Source organism: Anguilla rostrata, chromosome 2 (genome assembly GCF_018555375.3).
Source record: "Anguilla rostrata isolate EN2019 chromosome 2, ASM1855537v3, whole genome shotgun sequence".
NCBI lineage: Eukaryota > Metazoa > Chordata > Actinopteri > Anguilliformes > Anguillidae > Anguilla > Anguilla rostrata.
Window position 1 is genome coordinate 7,349,319 of NC_057934.1, and position 25,554 is coordinate 7,374,872.

Sequence of the window (25,554 nt, forward strand, 5' to 3'; positions counted from 1 at the left end):
AGCCCCTTCTACACATCACACACCCATCCCCCATCCCCCATCCCCCACCCCCACCCGAATGCGGCCCTGGTCACCCTGCTTTTACAGTACATTGTGCTTACATCACACACACTCTCACAGTCATACACTCACACAATATCACACACACACACACAACACACACGCACACGCTGTGTCAAACAAGTTGTTGCTACGCACATTACAACAGGGAAGACGCTGCGCTTGCACACAGAGCCGCAGTCAAAAACAGCAAGGCATGCTGGGAAGAAGACCCCCCCTGCCGTACCTCCTCCAGTCGGTGTAGTAGAGGTTCCTCCCGAAGGACGCGATGCCGAAAGGGTACCGGATTCCTTCCACGACCTTCCTGCGGTTGTTCTGGCTGGGGGACATGCACTCCACCTTACGGGTGCCTGACAGAGAATGAGGACAGACCCCTGAGAACAGTGCTTTTCCTGACTGGCTTTGTTAAATATCCTGCTGTGTAGACAGATTGAATGTTTCTCAAATCTGAACTATGTGTACTGCTCTGGATAAGTCTGCTCTGCTAAATGTGCAACCACTTCTCTGGCCCTGAATCCGAACTTGGAGCCGAAAATTGTTACGAATTTAAACACTGATCAGAGCTGTGGTACCTGCCCCACCCCCCTCACCCCTCACCCCCACCCCAAGTGCAACTCACCTGCGTCGGCCCAACACAGCAAGGAGGTGTGGGGGTCATAGGTCAGGCCGTTGGGCAGTCCCAGGTTGTCCCTCACCAGTGTCTTCCTGTTGGTCCCGTCCATGTGGGAGGTCTCTATCTTAGGGGCGTCCCTGTTCCAGTCCGCCCAGTACAGGTGCCTGGTGGAGGAGGGGTACACAGGTCCCCATTGGGCCAGTCAAACGTAGCTCAAAGAACTGCATACCTCTTTATTTTATAAAGAAGCATCTTTCTTTTATGTATGTTTGTTTTTTATCTGGAGTTTGAGCTTTGAGCACCATCATGAGAAACACTGTATAAATAAGTTTTATCATTCAGTATCTTTATCCTACACTCCAGGAGGTAACCCGTAAAGACTCACCCCTTGATGGGGTCTACGATGATGGGACGGGGGTTGACCAGGTCGGTGTCGAACAGGACCCGGCGCTTGGTGCCGTCCAGCGAGGCCACCTCGATCCGGTCCAGCATGGAGTCGGTCCAGAACATGGTGCGGCCCAGGTGGTCGATGGCAATGCCTTCGGGGCTCTCCAGATCTGAGGGGGGGGGGGGGCGCGAAACGCAGACGCGGGTGAGCCGCCGTGCTTCCGGAACGTTCTCCCCGCTCAACGCACGTCCAAACGGACAAACCCCGATGGTCCAAGAGTTATAATCCTGGACAGCCTCGACCCCAAACCCTATTAGAGCTGGGACCCCAACCCATCTCCCAGCTCCCCCTACCCCCCCACCCCATTTACACGGCCTTTCATTCCAACCATAATTGCAATTCTCGTGGAACAACCAGCTGTTCTTAATTAGGCACTGGAAATCGCCTAGCGAGCGATGATTCACTCTCTTGTCACAGATATTCGAGTTATGAAGAATGAATATTCCAGTCATTTAAAGACTTTTAAATGGATCAGTTCTCAGATACCTAATGCACAAATTTTTTGTCATGCGCTTTGTGAGACTGACTTCTCGCAGACTGATTTTAGCCAGCATCAGACTCTCCGCTGCCCTTTTTTTGGGAAGCGTTCGGCAGAGAGGGTGTAGCCACACATCATATCACTTTAATCCATAACAAGCTGAATTGTGGTTGGTCATGTTCTGGGCCAATGGGAATGCAGCATTCGCAGACCTGCCCTGATGATAGGTATCGGGTCCCCTCCCTGCAGGCTGGCCTTGCTGATGGACGGTCCGCTGATGTCCGTCCAGTACACCATTTTCTCCACGCAGTCGTAGGCCACGGCAATCACCACCTTCTCCTGGGATCGGAAGCCGTGAGAGAGAGGCATTCATGGACAGGAAAGATTCCCACAGTTTTCATTTGTTTACACACAATTTTACAGCCCATTTTTATGCGTAATGTCCGTGCGGTCAATGAGAAACAACACAATGGAAATTAAATTGAAAGAATGTGTCTGCACTGTTTCGGTTGTGCCCCGGTCAGCATTGAGCCGTACTGTGCCTGAACAAACAGCTGGGCCAAAGTCCGCACTTGCACAGGGTCAGATCCGACTGCTGTGCTTTCCCGAGCGAGCTAAACAACAGCCTCTCCTACAGCACTTTCAAAAAAACTCTTTCTATTGGGATTTTCACAAACAAAACGGGCGGTTCTACAACAGAAATACATACAGGATATCAGTGAAGTTTAGAGCAAATTCACTCGTTGAATTGTAGATTGCTATCATACACATACAAAATGCTGATGGTAAATTAAGACAAGCTTACATATAAATATGTCAAACATAAGTTTTTTCCCCCTATTGCACTTTAAATGCACTATCTGCTACATAGCTGGTCCAGTACCCATTATCACCAGTAGGGGGTGCAATCACAGGCAGTTTCAATGAACACCATGGAAATGCTAAGACTAATGGACACAGCTAACATCCATTCAGCCATTCTCTAACCTGCTTATTCATGGTCAGGGTTGCAAAGGAGCTGGGGGCCTATCCCAGCATGCATTTGGACACAGAGAGGCCCCGCCCACCGCCAACACCACTGTGTCGGCCGACCGAACGAACAACAAGCTCAGTATTCCTCCCGCAGCGGCTACGTCGCGCGTTCCGCTGGTCAGAGGGGCGCCCGAATGGCCCCCGCTGCCTGATTTATTTCCTTACGGATAATCGGGAGATTGTTCCGATGGAATCTCAGTTATTCCCAAGTGGGTGGCCTCACAGAGCGTGCTGTAGAAGCTCATATTCAGCCACGCAAAAAAAAAAAAAAAAAGCATTTGAGTGGATGAAACTGGTAAAATCACAGCTTTCTTTAATACAGCACAGTGTAGACCGATATAGAACCGTGTCATATAAGACCTGGAGAGCAGTTGCATATTTCATGCTTTCAGCATGAGAAAAAGCATGTGAAAAAAATGTATCACCTTGATTCTTCATTATATGGTATCAAACCAAAAAAATTCAGGCTTTGAATTCATTGCCTACTTAAGGCTGCCGGGGCTGCACTGGATTGATTGAAGAGCTCTGGCTGAGTTTGATTGGTTGAGGTGCTGTGGAAGCATTTGACTGGTTGAAGACTTACAGGAAGGTGAAGCAGGGTTTTGGCCTCGCTCTTCTTCATCGTCTGTCCGTCGAGGGGAATGTGTTCGATTTTCCCATTCTGGGCAAACAGAATGTGGGTTCCCGGGGGCAACGGGCTGACGTCAGGCTTGGGGGTGGGGCCAACGGGGGGTGGGATCACCCCCTGATCAATGCCTGCATGTGTGTGTGGGGAGGGGGGCGGGGGGTATCAGGGGAGGATGCCAACAAAACAAAATAAAATTTCACGCTCAAATAACAGGGATGTTAAACTGAAGTACTGGAGTGCTAGTGTTTGCAGGTGTGGTTTTTTTAGTTCATTTCTTTTCAATCAACAACAAATTTAGGCCTCAAAAGCAAAGTGTGTGGACTCTACACAGGACTTAAATGATACCCTCAGGAGCCAAAATGCATCACAAAAAAACCAGCGGACACCGCAGCCCTTCAGGACCGAAGAATGAAACTGCTGTGCGAGAGAGATGACGCATCTCAGATGCTGCCAGGAAGCCGCATGCCAAAAGTAGCTTGGGGGCTGGGCTGATTGCCAAGGTCAAGGAGGGTTGGGGGGGGGGGACGGAATTTTAATTCAGTTCACAAATTTAAAAAAACACCGCCTCCATACTGTTAAATAAGGATTTGCTTTCTTTCAATTAATGACCTGAAGTTTATTCCAGAACATGACAAAGTTAAACATTTTTTCCAGCAGATGTATTTCTGAAAGATACATTTCAATATTTGAAAGCTGTGTCCAATTCGTGTATCTGCCGTTCAATCAACTGTGAAGTACCGCAGTACTGTGTCTTAAAAGGGCACTTTACGTCAATAAGTTATCAGTAGATTTTACTCCATTAAGGGCAACCCCCTTAACAGCCCTGGTCGTCGCGGCAACCGGCGAACGATTGACTCACACAGGGGCCTCCTGCCGCGGGCACGGGTTCCGGGGATCTCGTTCCCGTTGCGGTCGACGCACCAGCACTGGCCGATGCTGCTCTGGCACTGGGTGGGCTCGTAGTTGCCGTGGGCGTCGCAGGCGGGCACGAACGCGCCCAGGGCTGGGCGCGAGCCGCGGGGGCCGGAGACGGAGGAGGACGCCAGGGCGCTGTCCCGCTGACGCTCGCAGGGCGTCTTCTCGTGCTCTGAAGGGGGAACACGAAAAGAAAAGCCAGAAACAAGGATTGGGTTTATGTTCCACTCATGTTGTAGCTTTATGTATCCCTTTGAAGAGAAGGTTTTTTGGAATGTTTTATCGAAACCTCTAAGTCAGTGTTCTAGAACTCCATCGCATTCAGTTACCAGCAGTGATTGTTACATCAGCATTGGAATGTTCAGTTAAGACATTCAAATTAGCATATTTGTGATCTCACAACTTAAAGGGTTAACATGGCCTGGGGGGGGGGGCACAGTGTGTTATAATGGTTTGGGAACTGAGTTTGTAGCCTCAAGGTTGGACAGTTGGGACAGGGATTCCCAGGTAGGACACCATGGTGTTGTATCCCTGAGCGCGGCACAGGATGTGTCCTGAATTGTTTCAGTATATCCAGCTGTATGAATGGACACTGTGTACGTCTCTCTGGATAAGAGCCCGTGCTAAGTGCCTGTTACACAATATAATGGGTCAGTTTCACACCCAGACATGCTGCTCTGCTGGAAAGCTCTGCATGGAACTGAATCCCCAAGAGTTACAAATATGACACTGCTGGAAAGGGGTGGAGAGGAGACACACACACACACACTCTCTCAGTCACTCACACACACACACACACACTCTCTCAGTCACTCACACACACACACACACACACACACACACACACACACACACACACACACACACACACACACACACACACACACACACACACACACTCTCCCAGTCACTCACACACACACACACACACACAAACACACTCTTTTTCTCTCTCTCTCGCTCTCACACACACGCCCACGCGAGAAAGGATATTTCACCAGTCACTCTACAAAGGGGGCTGCACGCAAGTCAAAACAGACCTTGTCCGTCTGGCCAGAAACATCAACAAAAGAGTAAAACCCAGTCAGGGGAGAAGCAGCATATTTGCTTTGTTCAGGAGCAGAAAACGAGCCACCTTGCCTTAACTGATGTACGAGAGGACGGTTTAATTTTTTAAAAATGACGAAACCGCAAAACACTACAGGAGAACTTATCATTAGCTCGGCGTCCACGGTGCGACGCGGAACACTTGATTTGGCGGATCGTTCGCAGAGTCGCCTGCGCTAAAATTAAGTCTGTAATTAGAGCGGGAAAAAAATACACTCGAGCCTCGTAAAATAAACACAGATTTACTTCTGATAACCAGGGGCACGAGAGACTCCCGCCGTTTACCCCCCCCCCGCGCGCGGACACTGAAGCATGTCGAAACAAAAATAAAAGATAAAAACTGAAAAAGAAAAACAGGGCAAAAAAAAGAAGAAAAAAAGACAGGGTACTTCAAAGAGACAGAAAGTACGACAGCACAGAAAATACAGGCTGCAAAAAAGTAAATCACGACAATTTCCATAACTTTAAAATGGCACCAGGGCAACTTCAAAGGAGATTCTACCAGCCTTGTAACTGAGAGCAGAACGCCAGTCAGTCCATCTGTGTTTGACATGGGTGTACAAATTAGGAGTTGGAATCGCAATAGCTCTCGCGTAGGATATAATTTTAAAAAGGAAACACGACTGTGACACGTTGCATTGTTTCAAATGCAACAGACATTTACGCATCGTTGGCTGAATGTCCCTTTTTATCATTTTATCGATGACAATATTTCATATTGCAAACTGTAAGTGTAACAGTAATTTAAGACTTTAAACCACATTTCTGCGTTAGAGAGCCTGTGATATTGTTGAACGACCAACCAACGACCAAAAAAATAAACAGTGAATAGAAATCCATCCAAATGCTGACCAAAGCAGACGACATGATGTATGTCTGAAACAAAAGGGACTGACTGACCATTCTAAGTCGCGTGAGAGCAGGAAGCTTACTCCTCACCCTGATTGGCTCCCCAAATCTGGTCCTGGAGATCCCCAGACAGGTGTGGTAGGTTTCATTGTTACTAACACACTTACCTGATCCACTGCACCTAGTGAAGCGACAGCCAGAGACCTCACTTAGGTATGACAAGGTATGGTGCTCACCATACCTTGGATTCAAAAACTTGATTCTATTGATTAAAAAATGTGAATAAAAAGTGAAATAACTTTGCCTTTAAATAAAGAGAAAGATTCTACTGGAGACTCCATTAAAAGAGGGAGGGTCCAGTACCATTCATGGACAAAAAGTCACGGGTCAAAGAGGTTCCAGTTTCTGACAACGTTCCCCGCAGGCTGTAGCCAGGGTCCAGCTGAATTGGGCTTGCCTAGGTTTCTGTGACAGACAGCAGACTTGTTTGGAAATCATGAAACATTCTGCGTATGTTTATGTTTTATTCTCACAGCCCAAACGGGAGTCCAACCCCCCCAACGAATTCTGGAAAAGGTTTCAGCGTTGGCTGATGGGCTTTGCCGGAGCACCTTGGGATAGCCGATCCTCCAGATGAATCGGATCAGAGCGCTCTTCCTGTTTTAGTCAGGGACCCACCTACACTGTGGGGGCAGAGCGCTGTTTATAACCGTTACAGACCGCTATGGCTACGGCTAACCCTTTATCCAAACAGAGCTCGCTCTCTCTCTCTCTATCGCTCTCTCTCTCTCTCTCTCTCTCTCTCTCTCTGTCTGCACTCAATGCCCTCCATTAAAAAAACACTCTCTCCATTTCTCAGGCTGTCTCTCTCACTCTCTTTCTCTCTCTCTCTCTCTCTTACTCTACATTCCTTGAAAAAGATATCTTGCAGCTGGCACGGCAAAGCACGAGTACAGTAACATAATACAGACACATCCCACACTGGGAAGATTAATAGAAAATCAAAACGAAAAAAAAAAAATGTTTATGTATCCCTTGGTCACTGAAAAGCTGGTTGAAAAAAAAAAAAAAAAGACACGTTTGAACAGATTTCGGCAGTTGTCACCCTTGGAGCTGAGCACATCTGCTCCGAGCCTTCCAAGTGTCACGGAGTCCAGTTTCCGATTTTCACGCTTCAGAGTCTCTCATGAACAAAACAGCCGTGAATTTATGCCTTTCACACATGTGATCTGCCCCACAACACACACATAACACTTTCTCCATAAACATTATATTACATTACATTACAGGCATTTAGCAGACGCTCTTATCCAGAGCGACGTACAACAAGTGCATCAGTTCAAGGTGCAGAGGTGCAAAAGAAACACACTAGAGTGAAGTAAAGATCGTAGTGCCAGAAGTGACCACATAAATCTGGACTCCAACCCTGTAGAGTAACCTGTTCAGCAAACAAACAAACAATCCTGCCAAGTACAAACTAGCACTGAAATCACATTCGTCTAATCAGAATCCTACCAAATAAAAACTAACGTGATCGTATTAGCCTAACTAGGTACATAGAGCTAAACTATAGGCTAGGGAGGGGTGGGGAGAGGTGCAGCCTGAAGAGATGAGTCTTTAGTCTGCGTTTGAAGGTAGTCAGATTCTAAACGCACTCATCACACTTAGTTTCATTTTTATATCAGGTTTGTCCCCAGATATTTATATTTGACAAAAATACTGCATATACAGAACATCGTAAACATTTACAAAGAGCGTGACAGTGTAATACTGGCTGTCCAATCGTATCCAATAAACATTGTTGTCCATTTTTGGTAATATTATGGTTTTCTACCCTTCTCAGAAATGTCACAGTGACCACAGGGGCTGTTAGAGGGACAGCTCTGATAAAATAAGAGTGAAGGGTAAAGGACTTCTCAATGGAATTCATCCTTACTTCCAACTGTTACCACCGGCTTGCTGTTCTGAAATTCAGCTGGCATGATATGAACACCAACGATACTTTTATTCCTTCAATTTAATCAAGAAATGAAATTTAACACTATCATTGGTTTATTCTGTGGTATTGGTATGAATTTTAACCAGGGAATTGCATCTGGACAGGGCACACTAAGGGAGACCATATAAAAATTTAGCAAATTATTATTTATATATTTTTTACATTTTCTCACAAATGTATTATGTTATTGCTTGGTGGTATGGCTTTATGCTTTGTGTAAACATTCAGTTTAATCGATCAAGACAATATGACAACACATAATATTTCTGTCCAAACATGGACTCAAACTTTTTAAAAATTTATTTGAATTTTAACTGAAAAAAGAGAGAGCTAGGCCTACCTGAGGAGCAGTGGAATCCGTCGCCATGGAGACCGGGCCGACACTGGCAGGTGAAGGACCCCTGAGTGTTGTAGCACACCGCGTCCTGGTGGCACCTCCCCGGCTGACACTCATCGATGTCTGCCGAAAAAAAGAACACCGATTATCTTCAGTTTTTTTCCTCGTACCTTTCTCCCATCAACAATTTCGCAGTCTAACACAGAAGAGACCCCCCTCCTCTCCCCCAGAGCAAACGAAACGATAACACCAGGATCTGAATTTTCGGAAATCAGAGGAATCCCGCTAGCTCAGCTCAGCTCCCACCCTCGCCCCCCCCACCCCCCGGTCTCGTTCTTGCACAGAGAGAGGAGCAGGTCAGAGACGGGACGTACCCCGGCAGGCGCGGCCATCCCCCTCGAACCCGGGCAGACAGGAGCATATGTAGGAGGAGCTGCCGGTGTAGCTGCAGCGAGCTCGCTGTGGAATGTCGCAGTTGTGGGTTCCGGCCTGGCAGTGGTCCACGGGCCGGTCCGCTTCTGCGGGGGGTAGGGGGGACAAACAAGCAAGCTGAATTCTGAAGGAACGACCGGTGTGCCGTTTCACCCAAATTTCTGGCTGTTCCCAGAACAGCAGGTCATTTTACATGCAAGGTTAAAGGAACTGACTTTCGGTTGACAAATGCTCAATGTTCAATGAGAATTTTTAAAAGGAATTAATTTAATTTCAATCCATTTCTGAAATTGACTGACTCGCAATGGCGCTAACCGCTAGCTTCTGCTACGTAGGTGGCAGCAAGCATACGCGCTTAAACTCACCTATGCAGGTCTGGCCGTCGCTGGCGAACTGATAGCCAGCAGTGCACTCGCAGCGGAAGGTTCCGGGCTGATTGTTGCAGGTGGCATGAGGCCCGCACACCTGCGGCCTCTCCCTGCACTCGTCGATGTCTGAGAGAAAAAGAAAGATATGGTAAATGGACTGCATTTATATAGCGCTTTTATCCAAAGCACTTTACAATTGATGCCTCTCCTTCGCCAGAGGGGTTAGGTGTCTTGCTCAAGGACACTTCGACATGCCCAGGGCGGGGTTTGAACAGGCAACCCTCCGAATGCCAGACAATCGGTCTTACCTCCTGAGCTATGTCGCCCCACAAATTACACGAAAGAATTACACAAAAAACCGAATGAAACATGTTACACATTACATTACTGTCCTCTCATTTCATACTAACCGTTAGAGATGGTTAAAAAAACATGCTACAAAATACATCCCATTCAAATGTATCATTACACTGCTATCAAAACAATGGAGGTGTAGGTTGCATTACAGGTGGGACAAAGGTTCATGTATTTCATATGTAATATGGGTTGCTGTCACAAACGGATAGAAAGCTATATTGTGGGTGAAATGCCTACACGCGAATATATATTTCAAATACATGCATACGTTCGTATTTGAAATGCTCCCCATTCCTGCTAGCCACATGAAAGATAGTCACTTCTCGTGCTTTGCGTGAGTATTTTTCATTCATCCTCAGTTCATTCAGAGTTTTTCAGATACACTCGAGGGAATTAACTTCCTTCCTCATCATTTGTGTCTTCCTCTTCCCTGGCAAAATTAAAATGACTTCACGCGATAATTATAACGTTTAACCATTCTTTGAGATAAAACATTTTTTCTGTCATCATAAGATCAAGATTTTTTTCTAACAACAAAAGGAAAAGGGGCAGAACCCAGTTTAATGATCGCAGACGTTTTGGTGATAGAATCTTCCCCCGTTTGCACTGTTTGAAAGGCCGCTTCCGTTTGTGTGAAGGACGGGCTATATCGTGTCTGGCTCGACCGAGGAAGATACCGTCCGTGAGAAGAGCAGACTTCACAAGCCCTTCAGACTGAACATTCGCAAAGGCACGTCCTCCTGAATTAGATAGGTGGCCGTTTACACAAGATGATTTAACAAGAGCCTGATTCTTAGAGGGGCAACACCAGAGCTAGGTTCGACTGCAGGAAGGAAGACATTAAAGAGAATTTCCTGGGGGAAATTAAATAATACCTTTGGGGGGGTAATTAACTCTAACTTTAGTTTGGTGTGTAAAAAAAAAAAAAAAAAAAAGACCATGTATGGGTCACAGAAAACTTACAATTTCCCTCAATTAAGTGGCATCTGTACAATAAATAAAGGCCTTAAATTTTCTATTTTATTTTTTTGTTAGATTAAAAAAACAATCAATAGGCATATTCAATTTAGCTGTGTCTCAGACAGACATGGACCAAAGATGTATTTAAAATGCTTTTTAAATGCTGATATGATTGGTAAACACTCCTGCAGAGGCCTGAGAAATTTTCAAGACATACAATCGTTCAAAAGAAAAAAAAGTGCATTTTAAAATTGTTTACAATTTGTCAGGCATCATAGCACATTCAACTGGTGTCTAAAGGGTTTAAGTATTTCAAGGAGCTCGGGTCTGCTGTACAGCTTTGGAGATATGTCCAGCAGAGTTCAGGCAGTCCCATCATGACCATCTGTACCACATGACTATCATGAAGCTTTTGCATTATAAGTCAGTCTTCTAGAACGCTTGTTGCTTTCATTACCAGAAGTGATTGTGACATCAGCATTAGAATGTTCAGTGAAGAACATTCTAATCACAAAGCTGTGATCTTTAAAAGTGTTAACAGAAAGCCATTGCGAGTCCTACCGTGACAGGTCCGCCCGTCCCCGGAGAATCCGGTGGCGCACTCGCAGGTGAACTGGTTCCCCTGGCCCGGTCGGCAGACCGCGTTCGTGTCGCAGCCATGGCGACCGGTAAAACAGGGATTGGGTTCCGGTTCCCCACCTGCACGTGACCAGAGCAGAGTTTCTCAGGGGCGCGAGTGTGCAAACATCACCCAGGAGTGATCCTGAACCGTCCTGAACTCGGTGCGCTAGGATTCCGAGAGGAAGTGTCCGCTTACGTACAGACCAACCCAACCCACGGTGTAAAATGCCAGGGAATACCCTGAGATTCTCTTCTAAACGAAATAAGATGCACAGCAATGAATGCTTAGGAAACCAGAATATTGCTCAAGAGGCAGTCCTTAGCCTGGATTTGTAAATATCCAGCTGCACAAATGGACTGAATGCAAAACAATAAGCTCTATAACTCACGCCTGATAACAACATCTGCTGTTTGCGTTAATGTAAATGTACCGACGGACAATGCCAAGAACATTCTAGAACCAAACCCCCAAGGGCGTGAGGCCTGAGAGTGTACCCAAACATTCCCCACAGTGGGCGGAGCTTCTGTCCCCTGCCAATCACGTGCATGCTTCAACCAGTTGAGAGACTTTTCACTCTGCACCAATGCACTTTGGCTGAATCTAATCATATCATATAAAAACTGCACCCATTTTGGGTTTTGTGATGCCCCCATCACTCTCCCGTAATTATGATATTTAGAAACAAAACATTCCACACATCTGAGGAAAGTCCAGCGGGGGAAACCTTCTGCCTAATTGGAGAGGGACAAAAGCCCCCGTAGCAGTGACCCCTGACCATATGTGGTGACCCTATAAGCAGTCCCATCTGCAGACAAGAGCATGGAGGTCAGCGTATCCCAGAATTCAAGGCAAAAACATACAGAATCCCCGCCTCAGACAGCTGCTGGCCGGTGGCTTTGAAGTGGAAGCTCATTCGCGACACACAGAGCTTACTAAGGAAGTAACCCGCAGGTACTCTTCATCTTCCAGCGATGAACTGCAGCTGAGTCAACCCTTCTACAAGCTTGCCCACCCCCACATTCCACGTAAGGCCATCTCACAAGATCCAACCCCCCAGAGCCCCCCCTCCCCCTCGGTAAACGGCAATGTGTGAACGACAACGTGCCCCTTGTTGACCTTCACCATCCATGTGACCATCACAAATTTCAAATCCTCTGAATAAAAGAAAAAAGAAAGAAGAAAAAAAACTGAAGAGGAGGAGGGGGGGAGGGGAGATAACCACAGAAGAAGAGATTGATTCTCGCCGCTGCTCAACTGCTGAGCGTGCACAATTACAGGGTGAACCATGCACTGGATTTAAAATTACCATGGATGGAGCCGATCTTGTTGCTCATGGCGTAGCGGATCAGCTGGTTGCTGGGGTCGTACATGACGAAGATCTGGTCCACGCTCAGCTGCTGGGTGGACGGCGCCGCCCTGCTGGCCTCGTCGTGCGGGCAGCTCTGGAACACGATGCTCTGCCGCCACTGGTAGCTCCTGCTCTGGGCGCCGCCGCCGTCGCTCGGGGTGACGGTGTAGCCCCGCGTGGAGGCCGAGGTGATCGCTGCGCGGGAGCCACGCTCGTTAAAACTACAGGCGGCCATCTTGTTCGTTACCTGCCATCTTAGCTAGGTCAGCAGTGAAATGAGTATGAACTCTGAATTAGGGAAAACTTTGTTTACCTTCTATGCACCTTTAAAATGGAATTAGCTACAGGTTAACGTCAAATTGGGAAAACTGTTTAGCATTGGGGATTTCAGCCTTAGCATAGCCTGGTGCTGTTGAACTCATGGGTTGGTTAGCCTCTGTGGCTGTTGTATTGTAGAGGATGTGTTAGCCTTAGCATAGCATAACTTAACTGGTGCTCATGTGCTTGTTGTGGGTAGGTTAGCCTTAGCATGGTGAAACCATACTATTGCTAGGGGGGTGGGCTAGCCTTACTGTTGCTGCTGTACTGGTAGAGGGTGGGTTAGCCTTACTGTTGCTGCTGTACTGGTAGTGGGTAGGTTAGCCTTACTGTTGCTGCTGTACTGGTAGTGGGTAGGTTAGCCTTACTGTTGCTGCTATACTGGTAGTGGGTGGGCTAGCCTTACTGTTGCTGCTGTACTGGTAGTGGGTAGGTTAGCCTTACTGTTGCTGCTGTACTGGTAGAGGGTGGGCTAGCCTTACTGTTGCTGCTGTACTGGTAGATCTCGGTGTAGGGTTCGATTTGGACGGTGGAGCCCCGCGGGACCTCTGGCAGTCGGCCCTCCAGCTCGGTGCTGACCACCAGGTGGTCGTGAGCGTCGATGCCCCTGAACTCCTGTTTGATGGTCAGCTTCTCGTTCCCCGGCAGGAAGGTCACCTCTGCCTGCCGCGTGAACTCCCCACCTGCATGAGAAAAAAAAACAGGCGGGAGGGAAACAGGAGGCCCAGCTCTTCCCTGGAGATCCGCCCGCTCGCGATTCAGCCCTAAATTACTCTCTCTCTCCCTCTCTCTCTCTGTCTGTCTCTCTCTCTCTGTCTCTCCCTCTCTCTCCCTCCCTGTCTCTTTTGGGAGCCAACGAAATCACACTTCAAACGCGGAGAACGGGGAGCGCGCGTTTGGAGATCTGCCGATGGCCAGAATCGCAGCCCTGTTCGAGCCGTCGTGTTTCCTCAGCTGTAGCGGTTCGGTCGTGCAAACGGCGGAATGTGCAACAAGGGGACGAGACACACAAAAATATAATAATTCACGGCCCCCTGTTTGTGGAGGAGTTAAGGGCCTGCCTTCAGCCTCGTCTAAATAACTGTCTGGCTTTGTTCTCCTTAACATCAAACACGCGTCTTTTCCCCATTTTTATATTCTCCACCAATAGGAAGTGAATCTTTTGAACAATTTTGATTGTTTTTTATTTAGCTTTTTTTATCAGTTGAAAATCGTTGCTGACGGTTGCTTTTTTTTTTTGCAGTTTGATGAGGTGTACAGTGCATATACTGCCTCCATATCTGTTCAGTTGACTGATCTTGTCTGCTTGTCTTTGCCATTAAAGGCTGCTTTTCTGTTCCGGGGGGGGACTCACCGATGATGCTGAATCCGTTTTGGTAGCCGGGCTGCTCCAGGGCGAAGGCCCAGCCGATGACCCCCCCCAGGGAGGACAGGGGGAGGAGGGAGGGGCCCAGCGCGGCGGGGATGGTGCTGATGGCCACGTAGGCGCGGCCGTCGTTGGCCACCACGTACGAGTGCAGGTCGTTGTTGCTGAACTGAACCGGCGCGGAGGAGCCGCCGACGAACACCCGACCGTTCACCTTCCCGTTCATCCTCTGGGGCTTGCCTGTCAATCAAAAGGGCGAATTCACGAGTTAAGGCACTTTTTCCTTACACAAGTTAGAAATTTAGTCCCTTTCAACGACCCGTCAAATACACAAACTACCATAGCCTAGAAGACTACAGACTCATTCCAGCTCACCCAAACACTCCACAACCATTGTCCTGACTAGAGAAACACTGGGTTAAGGGAACCCGGGCTTGTAAATCAGAGGTTGCAGGTTCAATTCCCTGGTGAGGCACTGCCGTTGTGCCCTTGAGTACAGCAGTTAGCCCAAATTGCTGCAGCAGACATCCAGCAGTGTGAATGTATGTGAAAGACATGCAAGCTGTATAAGCCGGTCCTGGTGGGGAGGGGCAAGAGGAAAGGGGGCGGGGCCGGGCACCCTTACCTTCGGCGACGCAGTGTTTGCCGTTGCCGTAGTAACCAGGCCTGCAGTGACAGCAGTAGCCGCCGGAGTAGTCCCTGCAGTCAGCGAAGGTGGAGCACTTCTCTCTGTTGTTGGCGCACGTCTCAAAGTTGTAGGAGAACACTAGAGCGAAAACAAAAATATGGAGGGGAAAAAAAACGTTGGTGTTGTTGTCCGCCTTTTACAGCGTGGCCTGTAATGATAAACCGAGGAGCGAGGCACTGAACACTAGCAATTATTTTCAGTAAAGAAAAGGTATAATTTCAGTAGTTATTCTTATTCGCAGCTGTTTAACAGAAGAACTTTGTTACATAGCTCCCATTTTTTGAATATTTCATGTTTTTCAAAGACATAAAATATAACAAAACAAAAATTGATTGTGAAAAAAATGTGTATTCACAGGAATCAAGATTTTTTTTTTCTCACACTACACGAAACTGTGTCTCGTAGTTCAAGTCTGAATCACTTTTCAATCACATTTTTTTATTTTTAATCACAGCCTCCACTGCGTTGTGATTGGTTATAAAATACAGGTTAGGTCTTGAAAAGGGGGAGGGGTTAGGTTATAGCACAGAGGAACAAAGATAGACATTGAGGAAACTCTGACAGGGTAGGCGATGGGAGGGGGGTTCCTCTCCAGTGCTCACCGTCCACGTTAATCTCCCCCTCATCCACCACCACCACCTGGGGGTTCTGGGGCTGGTACTGGACCGGGTGGACCGGGATGGGTTCGGCGTACGGCTCCTCTGGGTCTTGTCCCTCAACGGGGACCTCCTCCGGCCTGTAGGGGGGGTACTCGGGGACCTGCTGCCCTCTGTCGTACATGGTGACCTTTGGGGCATGCTCCTCCGCCCTCTCCCTCTCCCTCTCCCTCTCCCTCTCCCTCTCCCTCTCCCTCCCTCCCTCTCCCTCTCCCTCTCCCTCTCCCTCTCCTCCTCCACCCTCTCGCCCCCCCGGGGCCTCCCCTGGGGGGTTTCGGGAGACAGGTCGGTCACCTGACCGGGGGCGACCGCGGCGAAGAAGGGGTAGGTGCCGATCTCGTACACCCACACGCCGCGCATCCCCGAGTTTGTGGCCCTGGGGGAAGATGGACAGAAAGCGCTCTTGGAGTCGGCCATTTTGAAGTTCAGTTTCTCACGAGAGCGGCAGTGTACCTTCGGCCATTTAGCAGATGCTTTTATCCCAACTGACTTACGCAGATTATATTCTTTTACGTACAATAAATTTATAGAGTGGAATATTTTACTGAGGCAATTCGGGTTAAGTACTTCTCCAGCTTCAACATCAGTGATTCTAAACTATCTTCATCATCATCATGACTATAATCATAATCAGACCTGGGTCAAATATATATTTGAAACAGCAATCAATCAAATCAAAACTCTTTAGCTGATGGTAAAATTTGAAAAACAAATGTGAGAGAGGTATGATGGTTCCGAACACTGGTGAATATTTCATGTTGCTTTAAATAAATAAAAAAAATCTGCAGGAACTTTACTGGCATCTAAGTGTTCACAAATGTATATCTGACCCAGCCAAGGAGTAAGACTGGTGGGAGGTGGGACCATGGGACTCCTGCAGGAGGTCGGTCTATGGCTGCTGCAGGGCGATGCTTACTCCGAGAGCTTCCTGACAGACGCCTCGTCGCGGGTGGTGATGCGGTAATACGGCCCCTGAGTGGCCCTCCAGAACCAGCCCTTCACTAGCCCCTTGCTGAAGCCGGCCTGGCAGGGCTCACTCGCGCCACCCGCAGGCGTGGAGAGGAACTGCATCCCTTCCGCCGGATACAGCAGAATGGCGTAGGAGGCCGTCTCCATGGAAGCCACCACAAGCTGGAAGGTGTTTCTCTGTGGAAAATGCAGAGAAGGCGTCGCAGGTCAATCTCATTGGAAGTGGTTTCAGTTACCAGTAGCGACTGTGACATCAGCATTAGAATGCTCAATTAAGAACATTCTATTCCCATACTTGAGACCTCATCCCTCACATCAGTAGTGATTGTTACATCAGCATTAGAATGTTCAGTTAAGAACACTCTAATCCCATACTTGAGACCTCATCCCTCACATCAGTAGTGATTGTTACATCAGCATTAGAATGTTCAGTTAAGAACACTCTAATCCCATACTTGAGACCTCATCCCTCACATCAGTAGTGATTGTTACATCAGCATTAGAATGTTCAGTTAAGAACACTCTAATCCCATACTTGTGACCTCACACCTGAAAGTGTTAGTAATGTTCCCCCCCGTCTCACCGTCCTGGACGGCCCGTCCCCCCTGCTCGGGGCCTCGTGCGGGGCAACGTTCTCCCAGGTGACCACCACGGCGTGGGCGGGCACCGCCTCTTCGTCCTGCGGGAACGCCCGGGCGACGTGCTCCGCGACCCGCCGCAGGAGCGCGGGGCTGGCGTCCTGGCGGTAGTACACCTTCCCCACGCCGTCGCCGGTGTCCAGGTCGCCCACCAGCGCCGCGATCATGCCGAAGGTGGCGGGCATCTTGCCCAGGTACTCCGACTCCGCCGTGGGCTCGGCCGTGGCGACGAACCCGTTGGTGTTGATCTGTGGACGGAGAGCTGACGGTCGTCAGGGTTCTACACACGGCCATGACGTACAAGCGGAAAGGCAGAGGGACGTAACCTGGGCAACGATGAGCCAAAATGAACTAAGGTGATACAGCAGGGATACTCATACTAGTCCTGTACTGCTGGATTTCATTTCTCCCTCGAATCAGGAACTGGTTTAACATGATGCGCCAGGAGAGTGTCATCTCTGGCCAATCAGTGACATTACTGGACTATAGACCATCAGGCAGAAGAGAAAAACCATCAGTACACCCGTCCTGAGAGCCAAATTTCACTATCCCTGTGATACAGGCTCTATCTGCATGCACAGCAGTACAGTTTTGGAGATAGTGAGCACTGGGTACTTGACACTCGACTAGCATACATACCGAACCATCACATCCATAAGCCATGAAATCCCCATCCATTCGTCTATTGATATACCCCCACTGGAAATAAGGAATGCCATAGACTACTCCAGCTTCTCCCCATAATCCAGAACTGTGCTTACTTCACCCTGAAGGTCCAGAATCCATCAAGATCAAAGCCAGACTCTGTTTAAAACTGCTCGCTTAATCTAATCTAATTTGTTGAGCTGCACCTTGTCCTCCCACTGCAACAACACTGTCTGGCAAAGCCTTCAGAATCAGTGGCAAACGGAATGTTCATTTATCACTTTAAAGCTTTTTTGCGGCCATTGCAATGCGCTGCCAATCAAACAACAATTAATCAGGGACAAAAAAGATGTGAAGTGAGAGCATACCCGTAGTGTACTGAACAATTCTGAATGGGATCATAATATTTGAGCGGGGAATAATAAACCCGATATAACTGGATTCATTTGCAGAGCACAGGAACATCGAATAAAACAGATTCCCTCTCGCATCGACAAGGCTGTTGTAGCACCCAACAGTCCTGAACTTGAAGGCACAAAAGGCCATAAATTAATTTCTGTTTATTTTGGTTCCCTGCAAAGAGGGGCATTCGGCCAGCTGGGTATGCTAAGGTCTTCTGCACACATTAACACAACGAGAGTGAATGAAAATGCTGATCCAAAACCGTGGGACAGGTTGTGAATCTGGTGTTTTTATGAAGGCAACATTGCATAATCCAGCCAAACATCTTTTCCTTCCATTAGGCCACTAAACTAAACTAAACCTCCATTGTGAAATGTCAGAAAGTAATCTGGCTGTAAATCTCTGCGGTGATAACTGGTATTCTACATTGTACTGACAACAAGATATTTTGTTTCTAAAGAGTTCACGATGGATAACAGGCAGGTATTCTTTGATTTCCCAAAGAAATCTGTTGCTTCATTGCAGGGGACTTGTATTACTGTGAAGTGTTAACGTCACATGCATTGCGTTAAATGAATCTTATCTGAAAAACGGGACGATTTGGTTGGAGGTTTTAGATTTAGACCGGCACTAATGACACCTCATTCTTTTTATCAAGAGCTTGATTTAAGACCATGGATTACATAAATATCTGAATCAAGTGCTATGGTGCTGGGCAAAAAAAAACACAGATCTACAACCACACCAGCTCTTTTTTGGGTAAGATGTCCAAACTGCTTACATATAATTGAATTTCTTAATCACCTACAGATCACAAGTGACATTTACTTTAAACAACACAGTTGTAACATGATGAAAAAATACTAAATTGAAGCCAGCTAATAGTTGCGAGTCATTTTTTACCTCCATGAAGTGGCTTCATCGTTACTTCTTGTGAAGATTACCGTACATTTCCTAAATAAATATCAGCACTAGAAGGATCCTGAATCTTTCTGTTCCAACCCCTTACAGGGGTCTCGTCTGATCTTTAAATATCTGCATCAGGAAGTCTCTGCTAATGGCGTAATGAAAAAAGAAAGCCTTTGAAATGGATCTGGGGGCCTTCTCAACTTATCCAAACAAACTCAGGCACGAGGAGAACAGTTACCCGAGGTTCCCTGATGGGTGGGTCTACCTTTAAAAGTAGGGGGGGGGGGGAAACAAAAGTGTATGATAATTTGTTTATTTAACTCAACAAAATGGGGTGCTAGAATGTTCTTTGTTTTTGAAGGCCCAACTGCCCAACCACCAAACACCAAAAAAACCAGGACACATCTCCTCACACCTCCCCAACATTCCATTTTGCAGGACAACATCAAAGGAATGGGACCTGCTCACATTTGGAAGAACTTAAAAGTCCACAAATGTGTGGCACAGTCTGCCTGGAGAGTTGCCGATTTATTGGTAATTAACAACACTGCAGCTGGTGGCAACACAAACTCTCCGGTTCACTGTTAGCGATCACAGCATAGGTGGATAACTGTAACTGGGTAGTAGAGAGTACTGAATTACAGTTTACCATAGGTTAAACTGTTAAAAATCACCCTGTTAACGAAAATGACTCCATCAGAAGAGCTGGAAGTCAAACATGCATTGTGCAATTACCTCTTAAACCCTACAGCGTACAGCTCAGTGTTTGTGTGTACACCATGTAAAAAGCTACATGAGATTCTAGCAGAGAGCCTTTCTGAAATTTTTTAACTGAAAACCGAGAACATGGACCCTAATATTTATTTTCCTGCGGCCTGAAATTGTGCTTTTTGACAGAAAAATAAGACACAGTTCCCACTCAGATCAGATTGACTGTAGATTTTCCATAATTTTTTTCAATGACGTTTTAAAGACAATGTTTAAACTAGTGACTCCTGGATTGGTTTTGTGGTCAATTTTTCACGTTCCAGGACAAATATTTTCCAAGGATGTTCCTAGTGATCGGTTTACAGGGCCGTGGGAACCCTGTAAACTGATTCCGCACAACCTGCAATAACCTTTTTTTTCTTTTCTTTTTTTTAAGCTTTCAGTGTATCTTATGAAATAACAGCAAACAGCTGTTCGCAGCCAAGATACCTAAGATGCATGCCACGCAGTGGCATGTAAAAGATTACATATGGACATTCCAGAGCAAGATGTGTCCATACATTCCAATGTCATTACAATGTGCCAAACTGTATGGTATTTACACGAACACAGTCATTAGACAACAGATAACAACAGTGCGTGTGGGGGAAAAAAAGGCTATGGAATATTGCGCAGTGGTCATGGAACAAATCGCAGAATGAGCCCAAATTAGACTGTTTTCTATCTGTGGCTGATTTGAAAAGCACCCTGAAAAAACACTGTAACTGAAACATGCAAAGACTTAGTTACTAAAATTTATTTTGCGATCTTTTTTTCAGAACCGTACGTTCTATGTTATGTTTAGTGCATTGTTTATACGGACACGGTGTCGGCTGCTAATCTCGGAAAATCTCTTGAAAAAGAAATTCTGGATCTCAATGACTTCCTGGTTAGATATATAAATAACAGTAAACATAGAAATAAAAGGTAAAAGCCGGTGGCCTCTCCACTGACGACGCACTGAACGGAGACACGTTTTCCTCTCGGATGGACATCTGGCCAGGTGTGAATTAATAATGACAATAATAACCGGCGAACAGGTGTCACACAACAAGTGTTTGGTCTGAAAAATAAGGAGGCCAGGACTTTGCTTAGCGTGTCCGCAGCGAAACATGTAGCACCTTGCATTACCGGTAAAACATTCATTTCGGTTGAGCACAGAGAATGCTCTAGTTTAACTGCGAACTTTGTTTTGTGCCGCGTCGGCTCAGCGAGCTGCAGCGGACATAAAAGCGGGGAACGCCATTCTGTGCTGGTGGTGTGGGACTGGTGTGAAATTTTGTAAATATTCAAAGAATCTAGAGAGGACTGAGGGAAAAAAAGACAAAATGCCTCCTTGGCTTCATAGCAGATGAGACGTATAATAACGACTGTGGGGAGAGAGGACAAAATGTAATTTAGGAACCTGTCTCCCAGCGTATCCAGATGTACCTACCGTCCTTACGACACTCGGCTTGTGTGCATAAACTGCATTCCACAAGCGTTTTCTATGCCTTTCGTTCAAAGGAACCGTTACAACAGCCACAGGCCTCCAGCCACGCACCACACGTGCAGCTTTGGATTTACGCAGTAGGGTTCACCTGTTTGCACCGGACAAGACTCTGCGTGTGCTGTGAGTCTGAACAATTCCCACAAAAACAGAAAAATATTGATTTTTTTTTTTTACTGTCACTAATTTATAAGATAAAACTCCTATGATGCAGTAGGGAAAAAACTACATTTGTTTAGAATTTTGTCACAGTGGGCCTGGAATTGCGTGGGCTCCTCAGGTTCCGTCCTCACAAAGACTCCAGCGCACAGCGAGGAAGAACTTATCCCAACCACCCCGCTGTTACCTCCCCCTGCTTCTTCCCAGCATGCACCTCCCCTCCCCCCCTTCCCTAAGGGGTATCCCTGCAAAGGACCTGAGGGGCGGCAGGGTGGGGGTCGGGGTGGGGGAGCTTGGGCCACAGAAATATCAAAGCCAGCTGGAAAACTTGGAGAGGCTTTCGCCAAAGAAACACAATCACTACCTGACCGGGGCGGGGAGGAAAGGGCTACATGAGTGAGTGTATGTGTGAATGAGTGACTGAGTGTGTGTGTGTGTGTGTGAATGTGTATATGAGGGACTGAGTGTGTGTCTGTGTGTGTGTGTGCGTGTGCGAGTGTGAGAGAGTGAGAGAACGTATGTGTGTGCATGAGTCAGTAAGTGAAGCTGGGGGGAGGGGGGGGGGTGGGGGTGAAGAGTCTCTGCTCCCATCTGTTGAACCATTTCAGCAGAACGGATGAAGTCCCAGCCCGTACCAGTCATGGAGCAGCAGCAGCCCTGAGTGGTGGTGGACGACCCAAAAACACCGGCCTATTTTCCTTGCTGCATAACAACCGACAACTCGGCAACCATTAGCGAAACAGCTCTGCCATCCGTAAGACTTGGAGCAAAGTTCCGTCCCTTGTGGGAAATACTACAAAGGCAAATGACTCTGATAATTGGTCAATCAGGGCTGGGCAGGATGCTCCTCTGCAGGATATGAGGAAGTAATTGTAAACACAATAGTCTGGGAGGGGGAGGGGCCAGAGTCAGGAATCACCAAAATTTAAACTAGGCTTAAGACATAAAACATAAATGTACATGCAAAGTAAGATAAAATGTAATGCTCATTTTGCAAGAAAGTATAAATTATTAGACATGTTTAATACTTAACATATTGACATATAATAAAATTGCACATTATGAGCAGCCCATGGAATATGCAGCCCCAATGTAATTTAATTTTGCACTGACAACAATTCTATCATGAGGTCATCTCTATCATGAGGTCAGAGAACCAGAAGAACCCTTAACCCTTTGAAAATTCTAAGTTAGTGTTCTAGGACTCCATTGCTTTAAGTTCGGAGCAGTGATCGTCACATCAGCAGTAAAATGTTCACTTAAGAAATTATAATCACATATCTTATATAAACATAAATCTTTTATGGAACAGATTTCACCATGTGTAGACCAGAACACAAGTAAGGAATTTCTATTTATGGGGCTATTCCCTGAAGAATAAAGAGACACTTGTTCAGTGACCAGAAAAAAAAGAAGCGATATTACTGTTGCAATAGCTTCTGGGCAGGCAATTGGACAAAAAAGTGAAACAGTGGAAGTCTTTGATTGGTTCAATAAAAAAGCACTTGTGGACATCCTCATTGGACATTCAAATAAGGGCAAGAGCAGACATTGCGCAGATGAACAGGAGAACTGTTTGAATGATTTTTATTTATGCGTAACCATGATAACACACGTATGTAATTCATGTTTCTGTACTGCTTGCAGTTTGGGTGCATGAATTATACATCTGCAGCTAATTTTTTAAATACATAATTCATAACATATCTATGTCTGACCTTTACTTAAAACCAATTCAGGAAAATACATGAAACCAATTATGTACATATCTGTAAATACTGGGCAGTGTGTGTGCTGTACAAGGTACACTCACATTTCAAAGTATTAGATAATAGCTTTCTCTTCTCTGGGAAGTTTGTTTCCCCTCAAACAGTGGATTGGGACCCACGGCTGGGCCATTGGAGAGGATGAGGAAGGGAGGGGTGGGTGCAAAAAGACATGAAAGAATGACACTGCAGCCAAAGTAATACGCTTTCCACTGACACATCCTGCTCATTAACAGGGCCCTAGGGTCCCAACGCTGGGGAACCACTGAATAAAGGCTACTGCTACACATGGCTTTGCCGTTTTGCCCACTTAAAAACCCAAATTCCCCCTTTGTTGTCGGTACTGTGCATAAACGTGACTATAGATTACACAGCTGGCCCATAAGGAAGTGTCCGAATGAGAACGACTGCTAAAGAAGACTGAGCTGAGTGATACATTACACCCGCTGACTCCGGGTATTGAACGGAATCTACAAGGCCGGTTTTTTTTAACCCGCCAGAAAAATACGATTCTCCCTCAGGACACGGCGAGGAGTGCTGAGTACCGTCTTTACGGTCTGTGACGACCCAGAGCGCGTTGCTGAAAATCGTGCTTAAAGCACAGACTTAGTTTTCAGAAGATGGCGCGCGCGCGCGGGCCAAGACATTCCAGACGCACAGCTGCTCTACGCATCGAATCCGATCGCTAAGAAACCCGCTTCCGACGCCCCTCTGGTCACAGTGGGATTCCAAGATGTTTAAACCAATACCCAGCTGTTTCTTTCAAATGTCATGGGCATATGTATACATTCTGCTTTTTTTTTGGGGGGGGGGGGGGGGGTAAAAATCGTACCCTTCTTATACGACTGAAAGGACAGAAAACTGTTATGACTAAAAGTCCCTAAAATAACAGTTGCACTGCCTATAAAGCCAAGCGTAGAAAATGTATGGTCAATGCATGAGCAAATTCTTCCAAAAAAGAGTTATTATGTGTAAACTCCGCAGCTATATTTATCAGAAAAGAGAGCTACAAATGGTAAAGTGGTGTGAACACCAAGGCTCTCTCTGGATTTTAAAGGGATTCACATCAGGCCCATTCCTGGACTTTTTGTTCTCATCTAAATCTTTAGAAACCTAAATTTTGTTAACAGCTGGAAGAATCCTTGAAATGTAACAACATTGCACAATGCGCACTATCTGATAGTGATACCTCTGCCTTGAACTGTGCCTTTCAACACCCATACCCCTCTCAAAAATATTTCAGAGGTAATGACTTTCTTATCACACACACTTTAACTACATTTAGGTTAATCTCTCACTTTGAAACTTGGGTAACAGGCTTGCGCAAACATAACTGAATGGAGAACTATGTTTCGAATGCCTTTCAGTTGGAGAAGATGTGACCTTCTCTTGACAGATAGCTGCAGTCAATGCGTTTCTCCACAATAGCGGTCACCACGTGTAAACATCAGCAATGCAAAATTCAACATTCTGCACCAAGGGCATGCTATGGAGAACACAATGATAATTAGATCATATCAGACTCATGCAATACTACTTAATAAAGTTTATTGTCAACATTATAGTTTTTTTTTTGTTGTTGTGTACGTTATAGTAGTTTTATAATCGTTTTTTCCAACTCACATAAACGCTGTCAAATGATCCGTCGTAGAAATACATTGATTTGTCCAGTGGAAGCTCTTGCGTCTGGTCGTTCCCGGGGTCCAGCAGACGGTCCCCGGCGTTCTCTCCATACTGAAAGAGCTCGCTCCAGCGCACGCAATTCACAGTGACAACAAGCGCGAGAAGGGTTATCCAAACGAGCCATCCTCGTCGTTTCAACCCCATTGTGGTAAAAGTCAAGAGATTGGAACTGACAGCACACTATACGTTTTATGCAGCCAGAGTCAGTTGCTGAGTGTGCAACAGGTTTATACTGTGAGATAAGCCCGACTCAGCGTCCTACTGAGACGAACAGAGAGAGAACTGGACACGGATGGGAGGGCGGAGTTGGACAGGGAGGAACACTCGGAGAATTCAGAAATGCACTGGAAAAATGCAACCATCCACATATTAGTTTCCTGTGTATTTTACGTCACTGAAGAATTTCGTAGTTTGCATTGTTTTAATTCCACGTACACTTCAGCCATGTGTGTTTTTACACCCAAAACAAGTGGTTTAAAAACCAAACTAGTAAACTTCTGGGAATCGGAGAAAAGTACTAATTGGTGGTAAATTTAAACGCACATTTCACTTTCGTATTTATGCCA

At 46.5% G+C, this 25,554-nt stretch overlaps 1 protein-coding gene across 1 annotated transcript; it reads right to left on the bottom strand.

Moving 5' to 3' along the window:
- Positions 1-225: 225 nt before the first annotated feature.
- LOC135244722 (nidogen-1-like) lies at positions 226-25,328 on the bottom strand. Its single transcript, XM_064317233.1, has 19 exons — positions 24,929-25,328; positions 17,134-17,436; positions 16,498-16,727; positions 15,822-15,957; positions 15,528-15,771; positions 14,863-15,003; positions 14,226-14,477; positions 13,354-13,554; positions 12,512-12,748; positions 11,145-11,282; positions 9,264-9,392; positions 8,841-8,984; positions 8,470-8,589; positions 4,119-4,346; positions 3,215-3,387; positions 1,812-1,938; positions 1,059-1,230; positions 680-837; positions 226-410 (listed from the first exon to the last, which is right to left on the bottom strand). Exons 1-19 carry the CDS (start codon positions 25,130-25,132, stop codon positions 241-243), a joined length of 3,507 nt encoding a protein of 1,168 aa, XP_064173303.1. The 5' UTR covers positions 25,133-25,328; the 3' UTR covers positions 226-240.
- Between the last annotated feature and the right edge of the window lie 226 nt (positions 25,329-25,554).